Source organism: Cephus cinctus, unplaced genomic scaffold (genome assembly GCF_000341935.2).
Source record: "Cephus cinctus unplaced genomic scaffold, Ccin1 Ccin1_scaffold0690, whole genome shotgun sequence".
NCBI lineage: Eukaryota > Metazoa > Arthropoda > Insecta > Hymenoptera > Cephidae > Cephus > Cephus cinctus.
In genome coordinates, this window is record NW_014333313.1 from 334,056 (window position 1) to 357,416 (window position 23,361).

General features: G+C 33.9%; 6 protein-coding genes across 13 annotated transcripts; 3 read left to right on the forward strand and 3 right to left on the reverse strand.

Annotated features, from left to right (window-relative positions):
* The first annotated feature begins 45 nt into the window (after window positions 1–45).
* LOC107269883 (microfibrillar-associated protein 1) lies at window positions 46–1,990 on the forward strand. The gene is made up of 4 exons (XM_015744272.1): window positions 46–364; window positions 452–1,128; window positions 1,201–1,370; window positions 1,474–1,990. The coding sequence occupies exons 1-4, from the start codon at window positions 268–270 to the stop codon at window positions 1,907–1,909; spliced, it is 1,380 nt and encodes a 459-aa protein (XP_015599758.1). The 5' UTR covers window positions 46–267; the 3' UTR covers window positions 1,910–1,990.
* Window positions 1,981–10,661, reverse strand: LOC107269882 (endoribonuclease Dicer). 4 transcript variants are annotated; one of them, XM_015744271.2, is made up of 26 exons: window positions 10,270–10,661; window positions 9,951–10,114; window positions 9,674–9,851; window positions 9,282–9,521; window positions 8,879–9,170; window positions 8,722–8,798; window positions 7,590–7,693; window positions 7,383–7,521; window positions 7,164–7,294; window positions 6,855–7,095; window positions 6,545–6,787; window positions 6,194–6,463; window positions 5,914–6,087; window positions 5,626–5,830; window positions 5,220–5,541; window positions 4,766–5,133; window positions 4,544–4,692; window positions 4,358–4,471; window positions 3,990–4,289; window positions 3,416–3,631; window positions 3,125–3,325; window positions 2,970–3,051; window positions 2,673–2,893; window positions 2,430–2,601; window positions 2,295–2,370; window positions 2,072–2,231 (listed from the first exon to the last, which is right to left on the reverse strand). In XM_015744271.2, exons 2-26 carry the CDS (start codon window positions 10,106–10,108, stop codon window positions 2,072–2,074), a joined length of 4,833 nt encoding a protein of 1,610 aa, XP_015599757.1. In that variant the 5' UTR covers window positions 10,109–10,114; window positions 10,270–10,661. The 4 variants fall into 4 exon arrangements, with proteins under 4 accessions (XP_015599756.1, XP_015599757.1, XP_024942927.1 ...); XM_015744270.1 differs by lacking the exon at window positions 10,270–10,661 and having other exon boundaries at window positions 1,981–2,231; window positions 9,951–10,129; XM_025087158.1 differs by lacking the exon at window positions 10,270–10,661 and having other exon boundaries at window positions 2,094–2,231; window positions 2,470–2,601; window positions 9,951–10,129.
* A 692-nt stretch (window positions 10,662–11,353) lies between these two features.
* Window positions 11,354–12,522, forward strand: LOC107269919 (60S ribosomal protein L18a). Its single transcript, XM_015744348.2, has 3 exons — window positions 11,354–11,468; window positions 11,841–12,017; window positions 12,106–12,522. The coding sequence occupies exons 1-3, from the start codon at window positions 11,451–11,453 to the stop codon at window positions 12,439–12,441; spliced, it is 531 nt and encodes a 176-aa protein (XP_015599834.1). The 5' UTR covers window positions 11,354–11,450; the 3' UTR covers window positions 12,442–12,522.
* A 296-nt stretch (window positions 12,523–12,818) lies between these two features.
* Window positions 12,819–17,193, forward strand: LOC107269918 (F-box only protein 6). Of its 3 annotated transcripts, none has more exons than XM_025087174.1 (4): window positions 12,819–13,050; window positions 13,305–13,868; window positions 13,948–14,091; window positions 17,033–17,193. In XM_025087174.1, exons 1-4 carry the CDS (start codon window positions 12,871–12,873, stop codon window positions 17,045–17,047), a joined length of 903 nt encoding a protein of 300 aa, XP_024942942.1. In that variant the 5' UTR covers window positions 12,819–12,870; the 3' UTR covers window positions 17,048–17,193. The 3 variants fall into 3 exon arrangements, with proteins under 3 accessions (XP_024942942.1, XP_024942941.1, XP_015599833.1); XM_025087173.1 differs by lacking the exon at window positions 17,033–17,193 and adding an exon at window positions 14,165–15,541; XM_015744347.2 differs by lacking the exon at window positions 17,033–17,193 and adding an exon at window positions 14,165–15,541 and having other exon boundaries at window positions 12,865–13,055.
* LOC107269916 (protein inturned) lies at window positions 14,802–18,959 on the reverse strand. Its single transcript, XM_015744345.2, has 11 exons — window positions 18,239–18,959; window positions 17,859–18,162; window positions 17,495–17,767; window positions 17,331–17,402; window positions 17,005–17,261; window positions 16,834–16,923; window positions 16,426–16,768; window positions 16,015–16,349; window positions 15,601–15,929; window positions 15,354–15,520; window positions 14,802–15,281 (listed from the first exon to the last, which is right to left on the reverse strand). The coding sequence occupies exons 1-11, from the start codon at window positions 18,397–18,399 to the stop codon at window positions 14,802–14,804; spliced, it is 2,811 nt and encodes a 936-aa protein (XP_015599831.1). The 5' UTR covers window positions 18,400–18,959.
* A 209-nt stretch (window positions 18,960–19,168) lies between these two features.
* On the reverse strand, window positions 19,169–23,092 carry LOC107269917 (cell division cycle protein 20 homolog). Of its 3 annotated transcripts, XM_025087166.1 has the most exons (8): window positions 22,908–23,092; window positions 22,600–22,774; window positions 21,965–22,101; window positions 21,308–21,435; window positions 20,929–21,214; window positions 20,506–20,803; window positions 20,108–20,421; window positions 19,169–19,977 (listed from the first exon to the last, which is right to left on the reverse strand). In XM_025087166.1, the coding sequence occupies exons 2-8, from the start codon at window positions 22,710–22,712 to the stop codon at window positions 19,649–19,651; spliced, it is 1,605 nt and encodes a 534-aa protein (XP_024942934.1). In that variant the 5' UTR covers window positions 22,713–22,774; window positions 22,908–23,092; the 3' UTR covers window positions 19,169–19,648. The 3 variants fall into 3 exon arrangements, with proteins under 3 accessions (XP_024942934.1, XP_024942933.1, XP_024942935.1); XM_025087165.1 differs by having other exon boundaries at window positions 22,600–23,092; XM_025087167.1 differs by having other exon boundaries at window positions 21,308–21,402; window positions 22,600–23,091.
* Window positions 23,093–23,361: the final 269 nt, after the last annotated feature.

A 23,361-nucleotide genomic window follows, 5' to 3' on the forward strand; every position in this document is an offset into this window, starting at 1 on the left:
ACCCAAATGCCATCGCATTTTCATCTCTTTTAGCGCCATCTCTTTGGGACGCTTTATTATGTTTTGATGCATTTGTCGTCATCTTATTAACTGTTGATTATTACTCATTATCGATTGAATAGTGCACATATTTATCGACGGGTTTTAAGTGTTAAAAATTATTATTTGTTTTTGTAGTTTGTTCTTATTCCGCAGAGACACCTTAGTTCAGTTGTACAATATGGCGGAGTGAATTTTGACTGAATACTTGACGTATCCTGCTTGAATATGATGATGGACTACTTTGTTACTAATAATTCTTTAGCCCCGGCCCCAATGGGGATACAAAGTACGGCTGGGGCTGTTCCTGTAAAAAATGATAAAGGTACTGTGTTGAAATTTATATTTTATTTTTCTAATAATAAGACTTGCATATTTACATGTTATTTAACATAGTGTTAACGCTTTGTAGGAGAGCTGTCTATGAAGAAGGTGAAGGTACATCGTTATGTATCTGGAAAGCGACCTGACTATGCTCCAGCAGCTAGCTCCGAAGAAGAGTCTGAGGAAGAAGATTTTTTGGAGAAACGTGTCCATAAGACCTATGACGATAGTGAAAATGTTGGGGACGTACCTGCTCCAATACATAGTAGGCTTAGGGATGAGGATGATCCTCGCTTAAGACGATTAACTAGATTGGAGAGACATAGAGATTCGGATACAGAAATCAGAGTTGAACGTCACAGACATATTCATGAGCCTGAAATTCTTGAAACTGAACCAGAAAGATCGCGTGAAAGAATAAAGTTAGAGAGCTCTGATTCTTCTGAAGATGAAGACCTTTCGGATAGTGAAATCGAAAGACGTCGCGAAGCATTGAAACAGCGGGTCCTCTCAAAAAAGGACATTGAAGAAGAACTTGTACAAGGAGAAGAAGATGAAAAATCTAGGGATAGTTCGGAAGAAAGTTCAGAGTATGAAGAATATACTGATTCGGAAGAGGAGACTGGTCCAAGATTAAAACCTGTATTTGTACGGAAAAAAGATAGAATTACTGTAATGGAAAAAGAGAAAGAAGCTATGAAACAAAAGCAGGTCGAAATTGAGACAAAAAAATTAGCAGATGAACGCAAAAGACAGACATTGAGGGTGGGTATTCTGTAATCAAATTATATTTCTACTGTTTCTAGAATATTATACGTTGATTGTATTTTTTTACAGATGGTAGAAGAAGCAATTCGTAAAGAGACCCAACTTGGTAAAAGCACTAATGAACAAGAAGGCAAACTTGGTGATGTCTGTACAGATGATGAGAATGATGAGGTGGAGTATGAAGCTTGGAAATTACGTGAATTGAAAAGAATAAAACGAGATCGTGAAGAACGAGAACAGTACGTATTTTTTTTCGTTACTGTACTCCACAGATATAAATACCGATCACAATTGAAAGTTTTCATACGAATGTATCCTTGTAATATTCCTATAATTTTTTAGGCTTGAAAAAGAACGTTTGGAAATTGAACGTCTTCGCAACATGACTGAAGAAGAGCGTCGTCAGGAAGCGCGTCTTAACCCGAAACAAATAACGAATAAAGCTGCCAAAGGAAAATACAAGTTTTTGCAGAAATATTACCATCGCGGTGCTTTCTATTTGGACAAGGATGACACCATATTTAAACGGGACTTCTCTGGTGCTACCCTGGAGGATCATTTCGATAAAACAATTCTGCCTAAAGTTATGCAGGTGAAAAACTTTGGTCGCAGCGGTAGAACCAAATACACGCACTTGGTGGATCAAGACACTACACAGTTCGATTCTCCCTGGATATCAGAAACTGCCCAAAATTTGAAATTCCATAACAATCAAGCCGCAGGAATGAAACAGCACTTCGATCGTCCCTCGTTAAAGAAACATAAGAATGAAAATTAACTTTCTTGAATATGTTTTTATATTCATTATATAACGTTGTAATAGTGCATACAATAATGTCAATACACATGTATAACTATAGCTATTTTATTTATTTTTTAGTATATAATGAACGTTTTCTTTATAACAACATAAAAAATATCCATGCAAAAGGCACATCTTTCATTTCTTACAACGTAAATATTTGAGAGCTTGCTTTGCAGCTGCACATTTTGCTTGCTTCTTATTAGCTCCAAAGCCATGAAATAATTTACGTTTTCCTGAAATTACTACTTCTAAAGGTACCATAACAGTGGTGGTACCAGTAATCATGGAAGCTTCCCTATAATTAAAGAATAACATAATATTTTGATAAATTTACATTTTCAGATTCAGATATGCTCACATAAATCGAGGTTGTGCGCCTTGAGTTTCATGTATCACACGTACGGGTTGTTTTGGAACATTTTTACTGAAGGCCTCTATAAAAAAAAGAAGTTATTAGTTATAAAAAAGAAACTAATAGACAAAAAATATATACCTATTTCTTTATGCATTAAAGCATACACAATTTCCCATACTTTCAACAGATTTTTACCAGAGTCCAGGTAAATAGCACCTATTAAAGATTCAAAAATATCTCCTAAAATCTTTGGCACGTCAACATACTCTGCCATATTGCATTCATCTTCTTCCAACAGTACCCATAGTAACTATAAAATATAATTTAATATTACATTATCTACGTTAACACTCTGGTGTGAAGCCTGATAAAAAGAAATACCTCATCATCGATTACATGATTTCTTTCCTCTTGGAATTTGACAAATCTATCAATGATATCACTCAATTTAGGAGCATACGATAACAAGGCAGTATGCAAGCCATACCGCACAGCCAAGGATGCAAAAGTTATATTGTTCACCAAAGCTGATCTTAAATCAGTAAGAGCTCCAGGATCTAAGTTACCACAGTACTCAAAAATGTAAACTGTGATTAGGAAATCTGTGATAATGAAATGAGCATTATTTTCAAATTATAAAAAAAAAAAGTAAAATCTTCTGTAATTGAAGAATTTTACCCAACACTGCATCCCCTAGGAATTCCAATCTCTGATAACAAGCGGTTATCGAATTAGAAGTGTACGAGGGATGCGTAAATGCCTAGAATAAATGTTCATGTTACATTATAGTAACATATTTCAATTAAACCACGTATAATATATGGATATATTACTTGTAGTAGGAATGCTCTATTAGTAAATTGATATCCAATTTTTCTCTCCATTACACCAGCCCACGGTATATGGTTATCAATATTTCCCGAACCAATTACTGGATTTTGCAATTGTTGGAATAATATTTGATAGATATTCAAGCTCTCAGGTAAAATTCCAAACCAAATTAATAGTTTAGCTGCGCTCTTCAGACCCATTTTCTGCACAATAAACATGTTATGGATAAATATCAGGTACAACAAATTGTACTACTTATTGTATAATCTGTAATTCACATCTTGGATGATTACCTGCAGATAAACGCCAATAAGTGCTTCCACAGAATCTGAAACAACCTTATCCGGTATTGTCTGAATACCTAGAAAATGCTCCATACCAGACTGAGTTTTAGTTTCGTCCCAGTCAAGTAATTTGTTCTGTATAACGAGCATAGTCTCTTTACTTACAAAACCTGAAATTCTTTCGGACGGTGGGATTGTCAACTCATAAAGAATATTAGGTGAGACCTATATCGAGTATTAATTTCATGAAATTATTAATTGTATGCAATTAGTTAATAAGTTGTATTATACATGTACAGTGGAACCTCTAATTTTTTAACCAATCAGTATCGTGCTACCTCTTCAATTTTAAGTTTCCTTTCAGTGTCCACTTTAGATTTCCCTATCTCTAAGTTCCGTTCATTTCATATCTGTATATGCGACTTTCATTGCGCACAAGTAGGCAAATATAGCTAAACTCTATAGCGCTTAAATTGCAGCATAGTGGAAGAGCTCAGGTCGAGGGAAAAATAAAAATTGAAAAGTGCGACAGGTTAAAAATTGAGAGGTAGTTACAATTTGATAAATTTCACTGTATACCTACTTCGGCTTCTATCAACACTTTTTGTAAGCGTCGCTCTACTGTGTATGACGGCGCTATAAAATTACTCAAGGGCACAAAATCATCGACTTTCATTCTTCCTGGAATCTTTTTGTTCTTCCCACAGTAATACAGATTACGATTTCCAATAATCTTTCCTTTTACGGCAGTCAGGTGACCTTCATCATGATTTGGAAAGCTTTCGTACAAGAAGACAGATACGGCGTATTTCAGAAATGAATCCCCAAGTGTTTCTAATCGTTCCAAATCGAATACGTCTTGTACTTGTTTGCGAGTCAGTGCCTAGAATCAGATGACATTAATTGAAACAAAAGTATCAGTAACATTTCTTGGTAGGAATTTGATCTCACCTGCGCAATATCTACTGGACTTGGACCCCTTAAATCTTCATATTTGAGCGATTTAAGAGACGGAATGGCAATATCTGGCTTTGACATGTATCCAGGAACTTTATTTTTCTCTTGCTAAAAGGAAAAGTATTCTTAGTAATATGCACGATATAAATGATTAATCAGTTATGGGATTATTGAATGTACCAATGCATCCTTATCACTTGCACATGACATATTCATGAAGTGATAATAATATTCTATGTCAATCAATAGAAGTTTATCAATATTTCTATTCATATCTGATGGCTCTTCGTCTTTAGTCCAGGAGTAAAGTTTCGAGTCGATTCCCAATACTGTAGAATAACATAATTAGTCAATAATTTAATGTGTTTAATAACTATACCAGTCCCAGAGTAAGTCACATACCATCAATTTCAGGACCACTTAATTCCGGTTGTGGTAAGGAGCTTTCAGGTATTACATCATCCATTGTAGTGTCAAGTGACATTTCTATTTGATCTTCTCCTTCTTTATTATTGATCATTAATGGTTCCCATTTTTCACCAGGGGGTAACATCGAGAGTCCTAGCTTAGCCTCAGCTGCAATTAGATTTCTTAATTCATCAGCAACTAAAAATTGTGTTATTCTGTGTAAAATTGACGGCAGTGTTGTAATTTTCAACCAATATAATGCTGGAAAATCAATTCTATCACATAGCTCAGGAACTAAGTGTTCTTCCAAATCCTCTTGGATGTCAGCACGTTTGCGTTTACTCAAACCAGCACTTGCGCCTCTACAAAAACATAATGTTGTAAAAAATTGTCCTACATGATAAAGAACTGTTGATAAAAAAAAAAACGCAAAAAACTTCAACAATACCTAGGTCTAATGCAATTAATCTTCGTAGAGATTGATTTAACTTCAAGCATGGGCTGCTTTGGGTCTTTTATCTGCAATGCATGTCGATCGGAAAAATAGTGAACATACGAATAATAATCTTCAGTAGGAAAGCTAGAATCAGCGGTTAAATCCTCACAAACTTGCGTGACGACATACACGCTAAGTGATCCTCTGTAATTTGGTGTAACTAGTGCAAGTTCGTAAGCACGACTACTGACATGAAACGGTTCTTTTGGAGGAATTAATACAATACTACTTTTATTCTTCACAACATCCCAATTAATGTTCCATTCGGCATCAACTGGAGTAATCGATTTATAATGTATTTTTGTAAAGTTAAGAGAAACAATATTACTGATCATTTCAATTATAATGATTTACTTACTCGGTACGACAAGAAAACTATTATCCAAATTATCTTTATCAAACACCATGAAGGCTTTGATGATTGGTATTACTTGACTGAATATCATAGCATGAAAAGCATCCAAATACCTAATATCATCTGCAGTTAATTCCATGGTTTTGTGATTAACTTTTATATCCACAGATAGTTCACCGACATTCATAAATATTGGGAACGACGGTATCTACCAAGAAAAAAAATAAACTATATTTATTCAAGATACTAAACTATATTTTTGTAGGTATCTACTTTTATGCTCGAATATACCTGAGGCATTGGCTTTGTGGAAAGTATAGCAAATCCTGCAGAGTCGCTTAACAGATTGTAAAGTACAAAACGTCGATTATCTTGCGGCACAGGATACGTAGGTTTTGCATCAATAACATGAAGATATAAGGTTTTATGTTCGATCGGATAAGCAGAATACAGTGCATCAGCATACTAAAAATTTACTTTTCATATACAAATCAATATTAAAATTACACTGAATTATAAAATTATCAAACGCTATGCTTTATTGTAAGGGAATCAATAGAATTCTACTTACCACAAGCTTGTGCTGTCGTTTCATTGTGTTTGTCCCTGGTATTATTTTATCTTCTTTAGACTCGTCTTCCCAATGTGGAAATAAATAATCTGCATTGGACAGGACCGTCTCAATATCATTAGGGATCAGGCAATCAGACAACTCGCCAATCCTATGCAATGCCACGCAGCATTTTAAAGCTGCAGATCTTTTTGCTAATATTACAGACGGCATCCAATCTCCCTCCACAATCTCTTTTAAATTGGATATAGGCGGCATGGCTAGAGTCACCTTGTAAAAGAAGAAAAAAGAAAGAAATATATTGTAACAGTTCACAGAGCTTAGAGACTTCTAGTTTCACTGAACAAATACCATAAAAGAAGGCGGATTGTTATTCTTGTGCAATGTCCACGTAGGCGATAAACAAATAAATTTAGACTTGTACAAGGAAGAACAGTACTGATTCACCAAACTGATTGCACTCTGTGCTGTTATCATACTGGTTACACCAGTGCTATCAGTGACAGAATAGGGCTCTATTATAGTATCGTATAAATCTTTTTCTATTTGTTCATGTGTCGGCTCAGCACGAAGATTAGTCCTCCCTACTAATAACTGTAAAAATATTAAACAAATATTGTAATTATGTTATATCTACGTCTCCAGGAAACTCACAGCATACCTGCTGCAAATACTCTTCAATCTTCTTGAAGTTATGATATTTGGAGAGAAATTTGTCAGCATTCTCCGATATTAACAAAATATATTCGCTTGTTTGTGACCTGGCACGGCCTTTACTTTGAATGTAAGATCGAAAGTCCTGTGGTTCGTCGAATCGTACGACTAATGTACAAGATGGTATATCAAGACCTTCGTCTACGACGTCTGTAGCAACCACGCAATTAGCACGACCACTCTTAAACCTATCAGTATTTTTTTCTTGTTACTATTAACTTATTCCTTGCATCGAAAATTAAATCGAAAATCTTACCTCAATAGGACTTCGCGATTCCATTTTGAGATACACAAAATCTCCCTGGCATTTTTATACGGATCGTTTGAGAAGCCTACAATGAACTCTGGTAATAAAAATTCATACTGCTTGTCGAGTCTGTGTAAATCCTGAAAGAAAATTGGATTATTCAATACTTATGTTACTGTGCATGCATATTATATGTAAGAGAGAAATAATAATGAAAATTATATTTGCCTTTAATATATGATATAGCACTTTAGCTGTAAAACGTCGTTTCACGAAAATAATACAGCAAAATTTCTGCTCACTCGTTTTGTTGGTATTAAAGTTTTGCAAAATGAGAAATAGCTTTAATACTTGATCAGATGAATATCTGTAATTTTTAATAAAACTATTAATTGCTTAAATATATAAAACTTTATTTTTCTTCGTTATACGTACGTTAAGATTTGTTCACATTCTGAAAGATTTTTCATTTCATTCGCAATGAGTTTTCTTATTTTCATCAGCTGAGTAATACAATACTCTAATACATATACAGTTTGCTGGAAAGAATAATACCAACGATAAGGAAAAGTGTTTTTGGTTCATCATAGAGGAAGCTATATGACGGTGGAAAATTTGCCTGTCCAGATTTTCATGTTACCATGTTCAGAATATGCCAAAACATTGAGAAAACATGTATGGAGAAAATGTCCGAATGTATATATGTGTGTGTGTGTGTATATGTAATGGCCTCCCAAAATTTAAACGTGTATAATTCGAGATCGGTTTTAGCTACAGCCCCCAAATTGTGCAGGTATGAGCAGCTCTATAATACCTTCATGGACTATAATTTTCGTCATGATTCGAGCTGCGGCTCCAATTTTATGTCGCTTTGAAATTCCCAAAAAAAGGACGTTATCACTCTAGCGATTGCAAATTTTGTGATAATCGTCTTAATAGTTCTTGACAAAGAGATTTGTATTGTTGGTTGGTATTGCGTTTGGGCCGAATCCATCGAGAAGTTTTGATTTTATATTTTGAATTTTTTTTTAAATTAAATTTATCAATATAACTCTCGTCAGCTTTGCCCGATTGAGCTCCAATTTTCCAAAAGTATAGAACATCATTTAGCCGTGGTATGTCTCAAATTTGACGGAGATCGGCAAAACGGATTTGATTATACATATATTCAAGTTTTTGACTTTCAGCCGATTCAAACATATTAGGCCCGATGAGATCATGCATGAGATTTATCCTTACATGCGTTCTCTATAGTATGAAGCACCCCAACTTGTGAGAGGCATGAGGACTTCCGTTAAATAAGCTGCAAGTTGAAACTTGCAATTTGCTTCCTCCGAATCTTAAGTAGCGTATGAAGTCCCTATATAAGGAAGCGAAGAATTTAAATTTGGCAATTTGCTTCCTTTGAATCGTCGGTAGTAGATAAAGATTCATCTATGAGAAAGCCAAAGATTAAAAAAAAAAATGCTTCCTCATATAGGGACTTCGTACACTACCTACGGTTCGAAGGAAGCAAATTACAAGTTTCAACTTACACCTTGTTGCATAATATTAATGACACTCATACCTGATCATCATTGTATTTTTTCAAATATTCAAGCTGAATCATATGTAGGAGGATTGCTTTATCTCCTCCAAATAAACCTGCAAAATTAATAACACTTAAATATGTGCATGCGAATCAACAGGTATCTCAATGAAATATGAAAGTAAGATTTAATTACCGAGTTGAGTAACATGAGATCGAATATCTTGGATGATGCTGATCAATTTCGAATTCTTAGATTTTGGTTTAAAGACTTCACTCGATAAGTTATTGTCATGGAAATTCGGTAAAGAAACTAAATTTAGTATGCATTCAATGGAAATCAACAATTTCTCCAATACTTCAACAATTGGAAGACTAATGGGAAAATCAAATTTAACAATCTTTTCGATTGGATTTGTTGAATATCCTTTAACTATACTGGCTGATTCTACAGTAGCTACTTTTGCATGGAAGGTAATTTCAAGTTGCTAAAAACAAAATGAACAATTCATTTGTCATGCATTCAAATCCTATTTGTAGACAAAGCTAATACTGTTATATTAAAGATCTCATGAAAAGTATGAGGCAAAACTTAATACCTGAATAGTCTGTTGCACTCTTTCTAATTTCACATTGGAGTTCAATAAAGTTGCAGAGAGTGCCAAAATTCGTGGATGTTCGCTTTTAGGATATTTTTCAAAAAGCTGCATGATTTGCCTCATAGGATGATCACTAACAGCTCTATGACATTCATCAAACACTATTAAATTTACTCTGTTTAATGGCATGATACCATGGCATATTAATTGAAGAAAAATTTGTGAAGTCATCACTAGGACCTAAATTACATTAAATAATATATGTTTGCTATAAAAACATTAATAAAATTATTTTCATTGAACTTAGAATATATCATCATTCAAACAGCATAAATTCTGGTGTTGTGACATTACTCCATTCGTATTTTTAATGATAATAAAATTCAACATACTTGATTCTGTTCAAATTCTATCAACCAATATTCTTTACTCCATGAATCAACATTCATATCACCAGTGTAGCCTTTACAGCTAAAACTTGTATGTCTTGCCAAATATCCAGTTTGCTGTGTAACAAGCGCTACAGTATTGACAGCAAATATGGTACGTTTACCACCTTCACTATATAGTCTAGAAAAACATTGGAAAATGATTAAGCTGGACTAATTAGATTAGCTGTCAGAAGTGCTCCAAAATATTTGATTAACAACAATGATGTTAAGAACATACTTTTGAATATCTGCACTCATTTTCTTCAGCAACATAGCCGCAATGAAAGTTTTCCCTGATCCTGTTGGCAAGTAAACTATTGTATTTCCCGTTACTGCCTTTTCATACAAATCAACTTGGTAGGATCTGGCAACAAACTCATTATCTGTTTCTTCCATTTTGATCTGTAACAAATACATAAAATTATAATTGCTAAATATGTCTTATTATCTTCCAGAACTTCAATCAACGATCACCATAATTTTTTAGGTATAAAAAAAAGTCATGAAATGAAACAAAATATATTGTACAAGATATTTAATAGAAATAACTTATATACCTTGTCGAAACTATATTCTTCACCTTCATTCAAACTATTATTTGATATTTTCTTTACGCCCGTCAAAATCCCAAGTCAGTAAATTATAGGAAACTGAAGGTAAAGAATCACGGGAACTCCCGAATTTATCATTGCCGAAGTACAAAAAGCTGATAGCACGGTCTTATATACAAGTCCTGCAACTCTCTTGGAGGGGGTAGGTTTCTTAGAGAAGCATCTTTCAATTCGCCTCATGACCACAAGAGACGTTGCGATCAAACGATCTGTTCCTATTTCTCTCTCCCACAGCCGATTGTAGAGTGAGATAGACAAGGGGTCGCTCGATCACAGCGACACTTATAACTAAAAGTTTAAATGTGCCGTGCTTCTACACACGTTTATCCCCACCGCTGAAAATTGGACGAGTTGCAAGACCTGTATGTAAGACCGTGGCCGATAGAATGTAAGTACCGGTATGGACGCTCAACAAATGACAACAAATGCGAATCCGTTTGAAACAACGACATATTATTGGGTTGAAAATGAAGCTTTATACGCAGCTATGGCCGTGTATATCGGGGAGACATTACAGAGATGGATACTAATAAAGAAACCCGGCCTTATTTTTTTCCGAATAGTACATACTTTGGTTTATTTTCTATTCAAGAAACTACTAGTAGAATCAGCTTTTTATAGGACTTTATGTATGACAGCTATTAACCATAATTTGCACAGAAGATATGTTTAGATATGTTGGAATCAACATAAAAGTTTTGTCGGGGGATGAAATGGTATGTAGTTCGTTTCAAACCCAGAATAGATTGAGTCATACGTGGTGCTTTAGTAAAATTGGTCCTCAGTCACGTACAACTTTAATAAATGATTCAATTAATTTTAAATAAATATATTTGTAAAAGCTGCTACAGATGTGTATTATAGTTAGTTCTTATGTATTATTTATAATGATCAAGATGTATTATATAGCGAACTGTTGTTGAGTATTAAGTATCAATTAGTTACGTTAAATACGTAACGAAAATTTATTCGAATTAAAAGAATTCACATTAAAAAAATTTCGGTGAATAAATATTCAATTTAATTTTAGCGGGTGCGATGTTAATAGCGGAAATCACCAGTTCGGATAGCTAGTATGGTGCCAAGCTCCTTTTCCGGTTTGTCTTTTACACCGATCGTATTCCACGATGAAAGCGAAGGGAGAGGTGAGTGAATTTTACTTATTTCTTTGATATAATAAATAATTAAAGTATTGTTAATCTATTCTAATGACACTGAAATATGTCTATTTGAAATTTTATGAAGATTCGTGTTGTATGTGCTAAATAACAGTTAAGAAATAAACGTGGTATTTGACGATATGGCAGGCGTCACATGGATTACTTCTAGCCTGTACACATTTCTTATAAAATTGTCATGCAAAAGATGTTCAGATCTTATGTTGAATGTATTTAATATGGTTATAGTGTGGATTTTATGCAATGAAAAGTATATTTACATTTGATAAGATAATGAACAAGAGAAATATATCTATAATAATTTTATGAAGTAATAGTTTCTTGTTTTTGTTCTTTCAGTTGAAAGAATTCGAGGTGATTGGGCGCAAGCTCCCAGTCAATGAAAAAACAACTCCTCTTTATAAAATGAGGATATTTGCTCCGGATGCGATTGTAGCAAAATCCAGATTCTGGTACTTCCTACGTCAACTTAAGAAGTTCAAGAAATCTACAGGAGAAATAGTTTCCTTGAAACAAGTATATAGAAAATTAGATTCCTCTCTGTTTTTTGTGACTCATTATGTTTAATATGCAGTTTTAAGTTATAAATATCTAATTGTTTCAGATTACAGAAAAAAATCCTGCCAAAATAAAGAATTTTGGGATTTGGCTTCGATACGATTCGCGTTCTGGGACTCACAACATGTACAGGGAATACAGAGACCTTTCTGTCAGTGGTGCTGTAACACAATGTTACAGAGACATGGGAGCACGTCACCGAGCACGTGCTCATTCCATCCAGATCATAAAAGTGGAAATTGTAAAGGCTGCTAACTGTCGTAGGCCTCAAATTAAACAATTTCATGATTCAAAGATTAGGTTTCCCCTACCTAAACGAATCCAACATAAAACTCGTATGCCACTCTTCAGTGTACGCAAGCCACGTACCTATTTCCTTTAAGCATTTCCATTTTCATCATGATGTACAATTGCCATTGATGGCTCCACACATATTGAAGGAAATAAAATTGCGTATACAATATCACGCCTATTTTTTATTATAATTCTTTTATTGATATGTTTATTCAATGGCAGTTTTATTAATCTGTGAAAAATAATAAAGAGCAATGAACTATTGGACAAAATTTAAGTCACTAAAATTGATTTCAGTTTGAATTTGTGTTTTAAAGTATCAATCTTTAAAAACTGATCGAGAAACTAGTTTCGCGTCAAGTATCTTAATACAATAATAATATTGTTTGTTCCTCCATGTAAAAGTTGAAAAAAATTCTTTATTGATGCTGTTATTAATTTTAATTCAATTTATAATTTCTAAACGAGACACATTTCCTGTTGATTTATTTACGAAACTTCCATCACAGTTCATCATATGACGCAGCCTTCTGGAACTTCAGCTTTACATAGTAAAAAACATCGCATGCGTCACATTTTACGACTCATAAGTCGTACGTCTCGATATGGACATCTTTTTCCACTAAACGGTAAATTTAATTGCCAAAAAGACGAGAAAATTTGTCTGAATATTGGCTTGTTGAGAAAACGTCAAAAGGTTAGGTAAGTACATCGTTTTTATCCATTTATATATAAACTATATGGCAATTTTGTGTTGCAAATCACTTTTAAACCTGCTTATTGATGCATGCGTTTTTAACTATCAGAATTTTGTCAATGTAATATGCCTGTGTAATGTAAAAATTTAAATATACCTTTTTAATTACAGAAGTTGATTCTATTTTTATGTATTGCTGGAAATATTGCACTGAGATTAAAAGTTTTATAATCTTTTTTTTTAATAATCTGCAGAAAAAAGTGATTATGGGACAACACCTTACTGGAAAAATGGAATCCCGTGTTCAATTCGATGAAAATGACAACAATGGTCTGACAATAACAAACCAATATATCCCCGAAGAATTACTTTCTGAAATTCTTTGTTATGTTCCCTACAAAACACTGTTAAACTGCCAATTGGTATGCAAGAGATGGAAGATATTAATACAAGAATATGTATGGCGTAAGAAAGCAGAAATGATAATTCAACATTCATTGCCACCAATAAAAAATATGCCTTGGTCTGTCTATTATGATATTTGCAAGAAGAGACCATTTGAAAGAAATTTGCTTAAAAATCATTCTGGGAAAGAAGATATCAATAGACACTGGAAAATTTGGAGCAATGGTGGAGATCACTGGATAGTAGAATGTCCACCGCTTAATGTACCACCATTACCATCTGATCCAGTTTTTGAAGGAGGGCAACACTGTTTTGTAACATCTTACAGGAATTGCACCAAGGAACAGACAATAGACTTAGGAAATGAAGGATTAACACCATACTTAATGGACAAACTACAGCCACCTATAGTGGTAAAAAAAATACTTTTTCATATATTCCAGGCATCATTAGAGTAATTCATATATCAATAAAAATTTGATATCTAAACAGATAAGTGAGTGGTACAGCTGCCGATGGGATTGTCCTGCAATCTATGAATGTACTGTAGAATTATTAGGAGACTCACACGATCTAATAGATTCATTTCAATTTCATGATATCATAGAAGGAGATCGACAGAATCAATGGCATCGTGTAAGTATTCAAAATTCATTCGTTAGTATTCATTGTACAGAAAATATAAAAATATTATTTTATTGATTTAAAGATATCCCACGAGTTTAAAAATTATGGTCCTCATGTAAAACAAATAAGTTTCCGTCATGGTGGTAAGGATAAATCCTTTTGGGCAGGTCATTATGGAAGTAAAATGGCTGGTGCTTGTGTCATAGTTAAAATTCCTGAAATGCAGAATTCTAATGATGAAATATCAAATACATCTTCAATATTAGATTTACCCTTTTTAAAATTATATGAATCCATTGACTAATTCATAGTGAGTGGTAAACTGTATCTGTTTATTAGGTACATATAGATTATTATGTCTTGAGATTTCCTTATCATTATCTTGTTTGAAAAGATGAACAGCTCACAATAGTATTTTATATTATTTATATTGTTTTTATCAATTATTATTAACAGAAAAATGTGTATTCACATATGCTTGTAGAAGAAGGTATAGGAAATGTTTTGTAAAATGCATGATTACTATTTTCACGTTGAGGTATCAGTCGCAATAACTTTAAATATGATTAATTAAAAAATATTATTTATACGGGTTTGATTGTATGCAAAAGAAATGTTATTAATATTAAAGGTATCATTTTCTCAAAGTACACAGCAGTTTTCGCAGCAGAGTTTCAGTATAGTACTAATACTAATATTATATTTTATACATCACAACATTAATTCCACATCGAATTTAGTCTAAATGCCATTTCAACCAAATTCTGTGGTGCTGTGTCTTGATAACAGACATATAATTCTTTAGGATGCGGTGTGGTATACAATCGTCCAATCACCCAATACGATAAACTATCCCATTCAAACAGAACACCATGTTCTTTAATAGCAATAAGACTTTTGTTAATCACAGATTTATCCATATCTTGACTTAACATCTTCTTAAATCTCACCGTGTTGTGTAATAATTTATGAATAATGTGTGCGCATCTGTTGAAGTTAGTTAAAATCTTAGCATTCTTTAGAGAATTTTCTGCAGTTTCCGATGATAGCAGTATACCCTCAAGCATATCTAAGTGGATATAATGAAAGAGAACATTTTTTTCTCCAGACGTTAATTTCTTTGGGACAATATATTCTGCTTGATTTAGTAAATTCTCTCTGATGTCCGAAATATCCATTGTACCCACTTGACAGTCATTCTGCAATAAATAATGCTTCATTTTAAAGCAATGAAATTGTATGTTAAAATTAATCTATAGAATTATACTGACTCTGTACATATCCACATCTGAATCACTATCTTCTGAATTTTTTGAAGTGGCATTGTTACGTTCTCTTGTTGCTCTTCTGCCTAAAATTGGTGCAGCTTCGTCACTGATTTCACTTATTGCTCCTGTGCCCTGGCTTATGGAGTCCTCAGACATTTGTAAAGAATAAACTAAAATAATTGTCAAAATTATTCAATGTAAATTTTTGAAGCAGTCATTAGAACCTTTTGGAATTGAAGATATTGTTTACCTGAACCTGACATTATGGGACTTTGTTCTGGGCTACGCTTTTTCAATATTGAAGCTACCTCTGGTGTCTTCTTCGTAACTGTCGAGTTTGGAGTCATTTTGTGGAATGTGCTTTGAGCATCTGATGATTTAATAAGGCCTAACAAATTTTCTGCTATACTTGATGATGTTTTGACTGCTATACGATCCTCCACAGAAATAACTTCAGGTCTTGCATTAGCAGAAATCCATTTTCCAACTAAAGTCGATATTCCAATTTTTTGTATGTGCTTCAAAGTCTCCTGAGCTTCCTCTACATAAAATATGTCTGGACCTGTATTTTCTATGTGGCTATAAAATCAGTTTGATGAAATTACTTAAAGAAATGTATCGAGGGATAAAATTTCAGTCATTCCATTAATAATAAATAATTTACCTCGCTGTACAGCCACCAGATTCTAAGAGAACTGCTAGTAACTCATAGCCATACCCGACAACAAGTAAAAACCATTTTTTCCCTGAGCCTAATAATTGACATGCTTCGTTTTCCGTATCTTTGCGTGTACAGGATGGTGGGTATACTTGTCTAAAAATTATCAAAGACTTCACAGGTTCATTCTTGACAAGATGTAATAGTCCATTTTGCCGGAGAAATGAATGGACTACTATTAAATCTTCATGAGCTAAGTGAGAGCCCAACAAATAATTTTTGTGGTAGAGACAACTTCCCAGTATTGTATATAATCTCTGGCAGTCCATTGGGTCTTCATTCTGTTAATTTTTTTATCTATAATTCATATTCATTAAGTTTTATCACTATTATATAAAATCTTATAATTGCCCATACCCAATCCCTATAGTCCATAGCTTCCATCTCATTTAAGGCAGCATCAATTTGAATTTGTGCATCTCTTGGCAATTGGATCAAATGAGCAGCCGAGAGGAAATTTTCAAATTCACACTTTTGTAAGGATATTAATTCATCTCTCAAGTTAACAATGTTCTCATACGAATCATTGGTTTCTGGACATTTTTTACCGTTTATTAATCGGAAGAATAGTAATGCGAAAAAGTGGTCTAATGCAGGATGTATATCCTTCGTTGTAAAGCATTTAGATAATGTTTCGTAATTAAATTCTAGAGCGCGTACAATATCTCCAGACAGTTCTATACTCTCTAGCAAACTGCATCTGTTCGTTAATTAATTGTGTATAATAAAATCTATAAGGATCACATAAGATTAATAAGGACTTACCGTTTATCAGGCACTGCCATTAAAAATAAATCATCTCCACAAGTTGTATAAATGATATGGATTATCTCACCAGCTAAAGATACACTAGTGCTGAAAATTGTCATTATACTATAAGCAATCATTCATTAATCTAATAGACATTTTTATTAGATAATACATTTGAATTGATACCTGATTGGCGGTGGTCCTGTCATTCCAGGAAGCATGTGATTAAGTGTAATAAAGGCACCTCTGGCAGTGCATAAAAAAGTCTGAGTATTTACACTCTGAGAACATGGGAAGCTGTACAGTACACCTTGTAATTCTGGACCCGTTTCAGAAAGACCTGTTGTTTTTAAATATATCACCCCAATAAATAGATCTAGAAGTGATTCCATAAAGACCTTGACTTCTTCCTTGTTCACTAGTTGACGTACCAATACTGATTGCTAAGATTTAATTATATATTTTATCTATATTGTGTTTTTAATTTAAAAAGTGCAATAAGACAGTACAACCTTTGGAGAATTTGTTATTGGTGAACTGGTAGTTACTTCAATTCCTGTAACTCTCTGCAATTCCAATCTTATCTGTAAGGATAGCAATACTTATATCCATGTTTCAATTTGAATCTGTAAATTGCGTAATTCTTTCTGTAAATTAATTAGAATTAAAAGCTCACATTGGTGGCTGCTGATATTCCAGACAGGATATGCTCTAAGTTCTGAAATGTGACCTCCCTTGAATTTATACTTTTTAGCCAATCTCCAATTTTAATACTTTTATTTCTTATAGCTTCTCCATCAGAAATAAATCCTGCTACCATTACTCTAACTTTGTCTGAAAAAGTACTCGGCGTAATTCCCAAATAAGCTTCGCACAATGTTGCCCTTCTTCCTAATTTATGCTTTTTATCCGGATCTACCAATAAAGTGACATATCGAATTTCTCCTGCCTGTCAAAATAAATGTAAACATTTTTCTGCTTATGTCTCATTTACGAATTATGTATAAATTTATTATTATTGTTGTTCATAATCGTGGTACCTGAGAATCCCTGAAAGTAACTTCCTTACTTCCATTGCCACCTTTTTGTTGTTGACTCTCAGCATGCTCCAATCCAGTTCCAGTAGATTTTTTATTTCTCACGCTGTATCTTTTACTTTCTCTACGTTTTATAAGACGCATCAATTTTCCTGCTCTTGTACTACGCCGCCTTGTCAATTCAGGCGGTGGAGATTCTGATCTGTCATTACTTGACTTCTGACTGTCAATAAACGTATCTGTCTGCGATTCTATATAGAATACTTCACCAGTTGGACCAATTTCAGATTCCCATTCAACTGCCGAGCTAAAATTGTTGATAAAAATGAATCGGAACACAGTATAACTTTTAAAATATACATGTTAATTATTCGATTACATACCTGCCTGTATCAGAATAATATGACCCTGAACTTGATCCACTGTCACTTGCCCACCAATCATGGTCATCATCCTCATGCTTTTCATTTCCCAACGCAAATGAAGATCCTATTGTTCTATTGTCAGATTTTTGGAGTAGAGTTTTATTCTCACCTTCGTTCATCTTGTTCTAATAATCAGAAATTTGTCAATCTAGCTAAGACAGATGTCCTTTTATGTATCCATTAGAGCATGAAGAGTAATGCACGTGGAATCAATAATTCTAATCGATAAACTTTTTTCAAAAATATATTTAAAACATGTAAAAAGATATAAGATTCAGGTGAGTTATTTACACGCTTCGCAACGATCGACTCCAGGAATTACTACCTGAGCGTCTGTTGCAATGGTGTAGCATACGAGGGACCAGAAATACCTTTCACCAACGCTTTCACTAGCTATTAGGTAGCTAAATATTACTTGTATAGTGTATGTATGTATGTATATTAATATTTCATTCGATGAAATACATATGTTAGAAATTTCATATCCCTTCCAGAAACATTTCTAAATCCACAAACTGAACAAATGTTGTTCTGAGGACATGGATTACTGAGATTCCTACTGTAACAACTTTAATGTAAAATACCATAATGACAAACTAATTAATATTGTACATAATACAAAAATTGTAGTTCTAAATATGTAAAGTACATATTGCTGTGCCACGCTCTCAGTGTTTCTGGTAATAATTCTACTCTTCTATTTATTTTTTTCTTAATTCTCATCTCTGGTGTGTATGCTATTCAAGTATTGCTTGGATTGTTTCTTTATTATATGGAATGAGACAATTCATTATAACAAAGCATTCTGGTGAAGATAAAATCTGCTGGTTTACTGCTATTAGACGGATAGGTTTTCTTTCTTGATTAATTAATTATTACATTTGAATATCATGGAAGCAATTATTCTGGATACATTTGTTTATTGAAACTCTTGTACAAAGTCAAAAACTTAAATATGTGTGGGTTTAAATTCTACTGCTGGAACGTAAATGTAAGTCCGCATGCGTTCATAAACAGATTTGTACAGCCATATACACGCGCTCTTATACTTAAGGGAAACTACACCATCGCTTTATACGATACACTGAAAAGTCTGCAGTCCAAAACAATATTTGTCATAACACATGCTGATTCAGTTTTCAATTAATATTCATTAATTACAGTATAAATTGAACGTGAATTTGTCAAATAAAAATCATCTTTAAAAATGTAAGTAATATTGAACGAAGAAAAAAGATAAGAATAATCTGACGTGTTACCCGACGACACTGAAATATCGTCGGAAGTCTTTATTCTCTAGAAAGATGACATATACTACACTCACGCAAAATAAATAAGAAAATTTACTTCTCTAAAAGTTACAGCATCTTATCGAATTGATTGTTTGAGTCTAGACGCAACAGACTTCATGTCCGATGGTTCCTTCTTCTTATGCGGGTCAGGTTGGAAGCATTTCCACAATCTAAGTGTTTCGTCAGCACCCGCACTAAGAATTGTTGTACCGTCCGGAGACATGGCTAAGTGTAGAACACGACTGGAATGTCCAGTGAGTTCTGCTACTTTAGTCATCGCTGGATATTTCCAAATTGTCAACTGATTCTGTGCATATCCATGCCCCGAAACAATCTCTTTGTAGGTTGTTGACCACAACAGCGAACAAACTTGAGATTTTGTATCAATTGTGTTGATGCAGGCACCTTTAACAGAAATTTATATTCTTATAAAATAATCATAAATACGACCATTAAATTGAATGCAGGTTGAAAAGCCCACGTGTTCTATGCGTCTGTGCCTAAAAATATTTCTGCAATAATTTTTTGTAACTACCTGTATTACAGTTCCAGAATCTTATTGTTCTGTCAGCTGTACCGCCGCCACTTGCTAGTATATTATTTTGCCATGGACACCAGGCAAGTGCTTTAACCGCAGCTTGGTGTTGATTTAATGAATAAATAGGTTGCGTTTGCGAACTTTGACCTGCCGTGGATGACCAAATTTGCAACATGTTGTCATTGCCGCCGCTCGCTAAGTATTTACCATCGGGTGACCATTTTAAACCACAAATTTCTTGAGCATGTGCGTTAATTGATGACACAAGATGCTCGCGCTGTCTAACGTCATGATGCGCTATCTGACCTGATCTGTAGCAAGAAATTTATCATGTATTATAATTCTTTCAGTAATGAATAGTTATTAAAAAATTATCCTTATTCGTTTCAACACACCTACATCCGCTTGTCAATATATGCGAATTCCAAGCTAGGGAACCAACTCTGGCCGAGTGTCCGTTCATAACACGAACTCGTTTCATTTGACTACAATCCCATAGCTCGGTATTACCTAATGTAGATCCAACTGCCAAATATGGACCCTCCTGTATCCAAGCAACAGAACAGACATAATCGCTACCTTCCAGTTCTAATAATTGTTCTATTGTTCCTGTTGCAGCATTCCATAGGTAAACGTTCGCGCCTAAAGCTACTGCTAATATATTATTCGTGGACCAGTCCACTAAGTTGAGATCTGCAATAATGAAAGTGATTAGTTCTTCTCATTCATTCAAATACAATGGGTATAATATTTATACGTCACTCATTCAAGACTAATAAGCAGTGACTGAGTGCATATATCGTACAGAATTGACTCACAGTAATCATCGATAATTTCAGGCGCATCTAAGATTCTGTCAGGAGCTTGAGGAATATATCTAGTGGACGCTTTTACGCTCGCGGGTGTTTTTGTTTGACTGTAAACAACTCTTAATGGATTTTGATAGCCCTCAGGAGGTGCAGGAGCTTTATTCTGATAGGACAAGACTCTCATGTTATTGATATCACCACCATGAAAGTTTTCTCCTATAAGGCGTTGCATCTCCCTCTTTGAAGGACTTATGTTATCTCCCTTATCTCCATCCTGATCCGCATGATGTTGAAGCTATTAGGATGGTAATAGCCAAGTAAAATTATGTATACAGTAAATGAATTATTAAAACTGTAATAATTACTGAAACTTTTATTTATTATTTACCTTGTAATGACCCAATTCAAAGTTGGTCGTTGCCCTAGAAGGTATGAACCTGTCACCCCCACTTGGAGTCTTTGCAGGGGTGGTTGAAGCACGACCTGTCACCAAAAGCAGGTTCAACATTTCAGCCACTATACACAGATAACACACACAACTATGTTAGTTACACACACATTCATACTAGACAATGGACAAAATAAAAAATAATTAACAAAACTTATGGGGCCCCATTCATACATTCAGAACAGAAGATGATTATGATGAAATTTGATGCCTGTATGAAGAATTTAGATAAAATACATATAGTCATTAAATATATATATATATATATATATATATATATATATATATATATATATATCATATATATATATTTCTGACAAATTGTGATCTCTCGTTGTTTCACAGACGTCAGATCTTCCCGTCACGAGATTCTTCTACACTTGGAAATTATTCGCACATAGAATCTTTATACGCTTTACAGGACTGTACGTATTCGCATACATAAATATATATATATATCAGATGCTTATATTAAGTATACCACAGTTTTGCAATAGTATATTGGTACAGATAATTTATTAATTCTTATATAGATGTTCACCATGCATACATAATACATGTATCAGTACTTTTATACCATGGACTTTTCATACTTACTAGGTGATTTTTTATTAGCTTTCGATGGAGTTCTTTTAGTACGTATATCCGAACGTTTTGTTGGTGTTTTTCCATTACTTGTGTTTACAAAGGATCCACTTATAACTTTACGAGAGGCATTCAAGCTGAGATTAATGCTGAAAAAAAAAATAAAAAGATTTCTACATTATAAAAATATGAAAATATGTTATATACACATTGCTCCATCAGCATATCAAGGTAACAAAAATGAAAGGGTAGAAGATGCCTTGAACAACTTACTCCAAACCAGTTTTACATTTTTTTTATAACGGATCTTTACGCCTCGATTCTGTATGAGTATTTTACTATATAATTCTATCGGAAAGTTTTTCAATAATATGTAACTTAAAATAATTCTCTATAATAAAAAATACAACAGATTCTATACTTCATAATCTTTACTTGTAGTTTTATCAGTAAACCCTTCTTTTAGCACACCCGTTATATACTATTAAAATGGAGTCTATAGTCAGTCGCTTTGCCGACAGAGATGAACGCACCATAGAAAAAGTTCTTTTACATCTATTCATGAATACTAAAACACCACTAAAATTACTAAAAGAAATGTTAGAAGTATTAAGTATATTAAAAATAAGATAGAAAATCCATATCACCTGGAATTGGAGGCCTCGAGATGTTTCTTCTGCCAACGAGGAGCAGGTCCCTTTATCGCGTCATCCATACGAGTCAAGCTATTTAATTCCTTCATATATTTTAGATGAGACATAATGTTCAGCGTGAAGAAATCGTATAAATCTTTAAGAATATCAAGCAAGGTGCAGCAAAAGCCTAAGATTCAAAATAACAGGAAAAAATGAAGAAAAACTCAGAGGGAACGCGTTAGGAGCGCATTTCGCGCCTCGGCAACTTTGCAGCTTCGTAGGAAACACTTTTACGTAAAATAAATGCCGAGAAGAGTTACCGGAGTTTTCCTATAATTCCGACTGTCATAAGGACGTCGAAATATCACCGTCGTTCACTCAGGAGTTCTGTGAAAATTCACTGCACCGTTTCTCGTGGGGATTTAAATGAACAAAACACTGAACTAACATGAGCTCGCAGAACGACCGTTGGCTTTTAAACGTTAAACTCGAGTATTTCCCTATAGGAGTCTCTGGCTACTTATATACAGCACCCTACAAAAATACCTGACATCGTTTCACCAATCATCTTTGAGGGGTTGTGGCTACCGCGGTCATCTCGTATTCACTGCCGTTCAAAACGGGATTCGTCATCTAGAAAACGGCAAATAATATATTTTTCGAGAATTTAAAAATAATTCTACTTTCAAAAGTAAATGACAGTCATTAAGAGACCCTGAATATCAACTGAACCTCAATCAATTTTACTCATCACAACATGACCCTTTCAAAGTA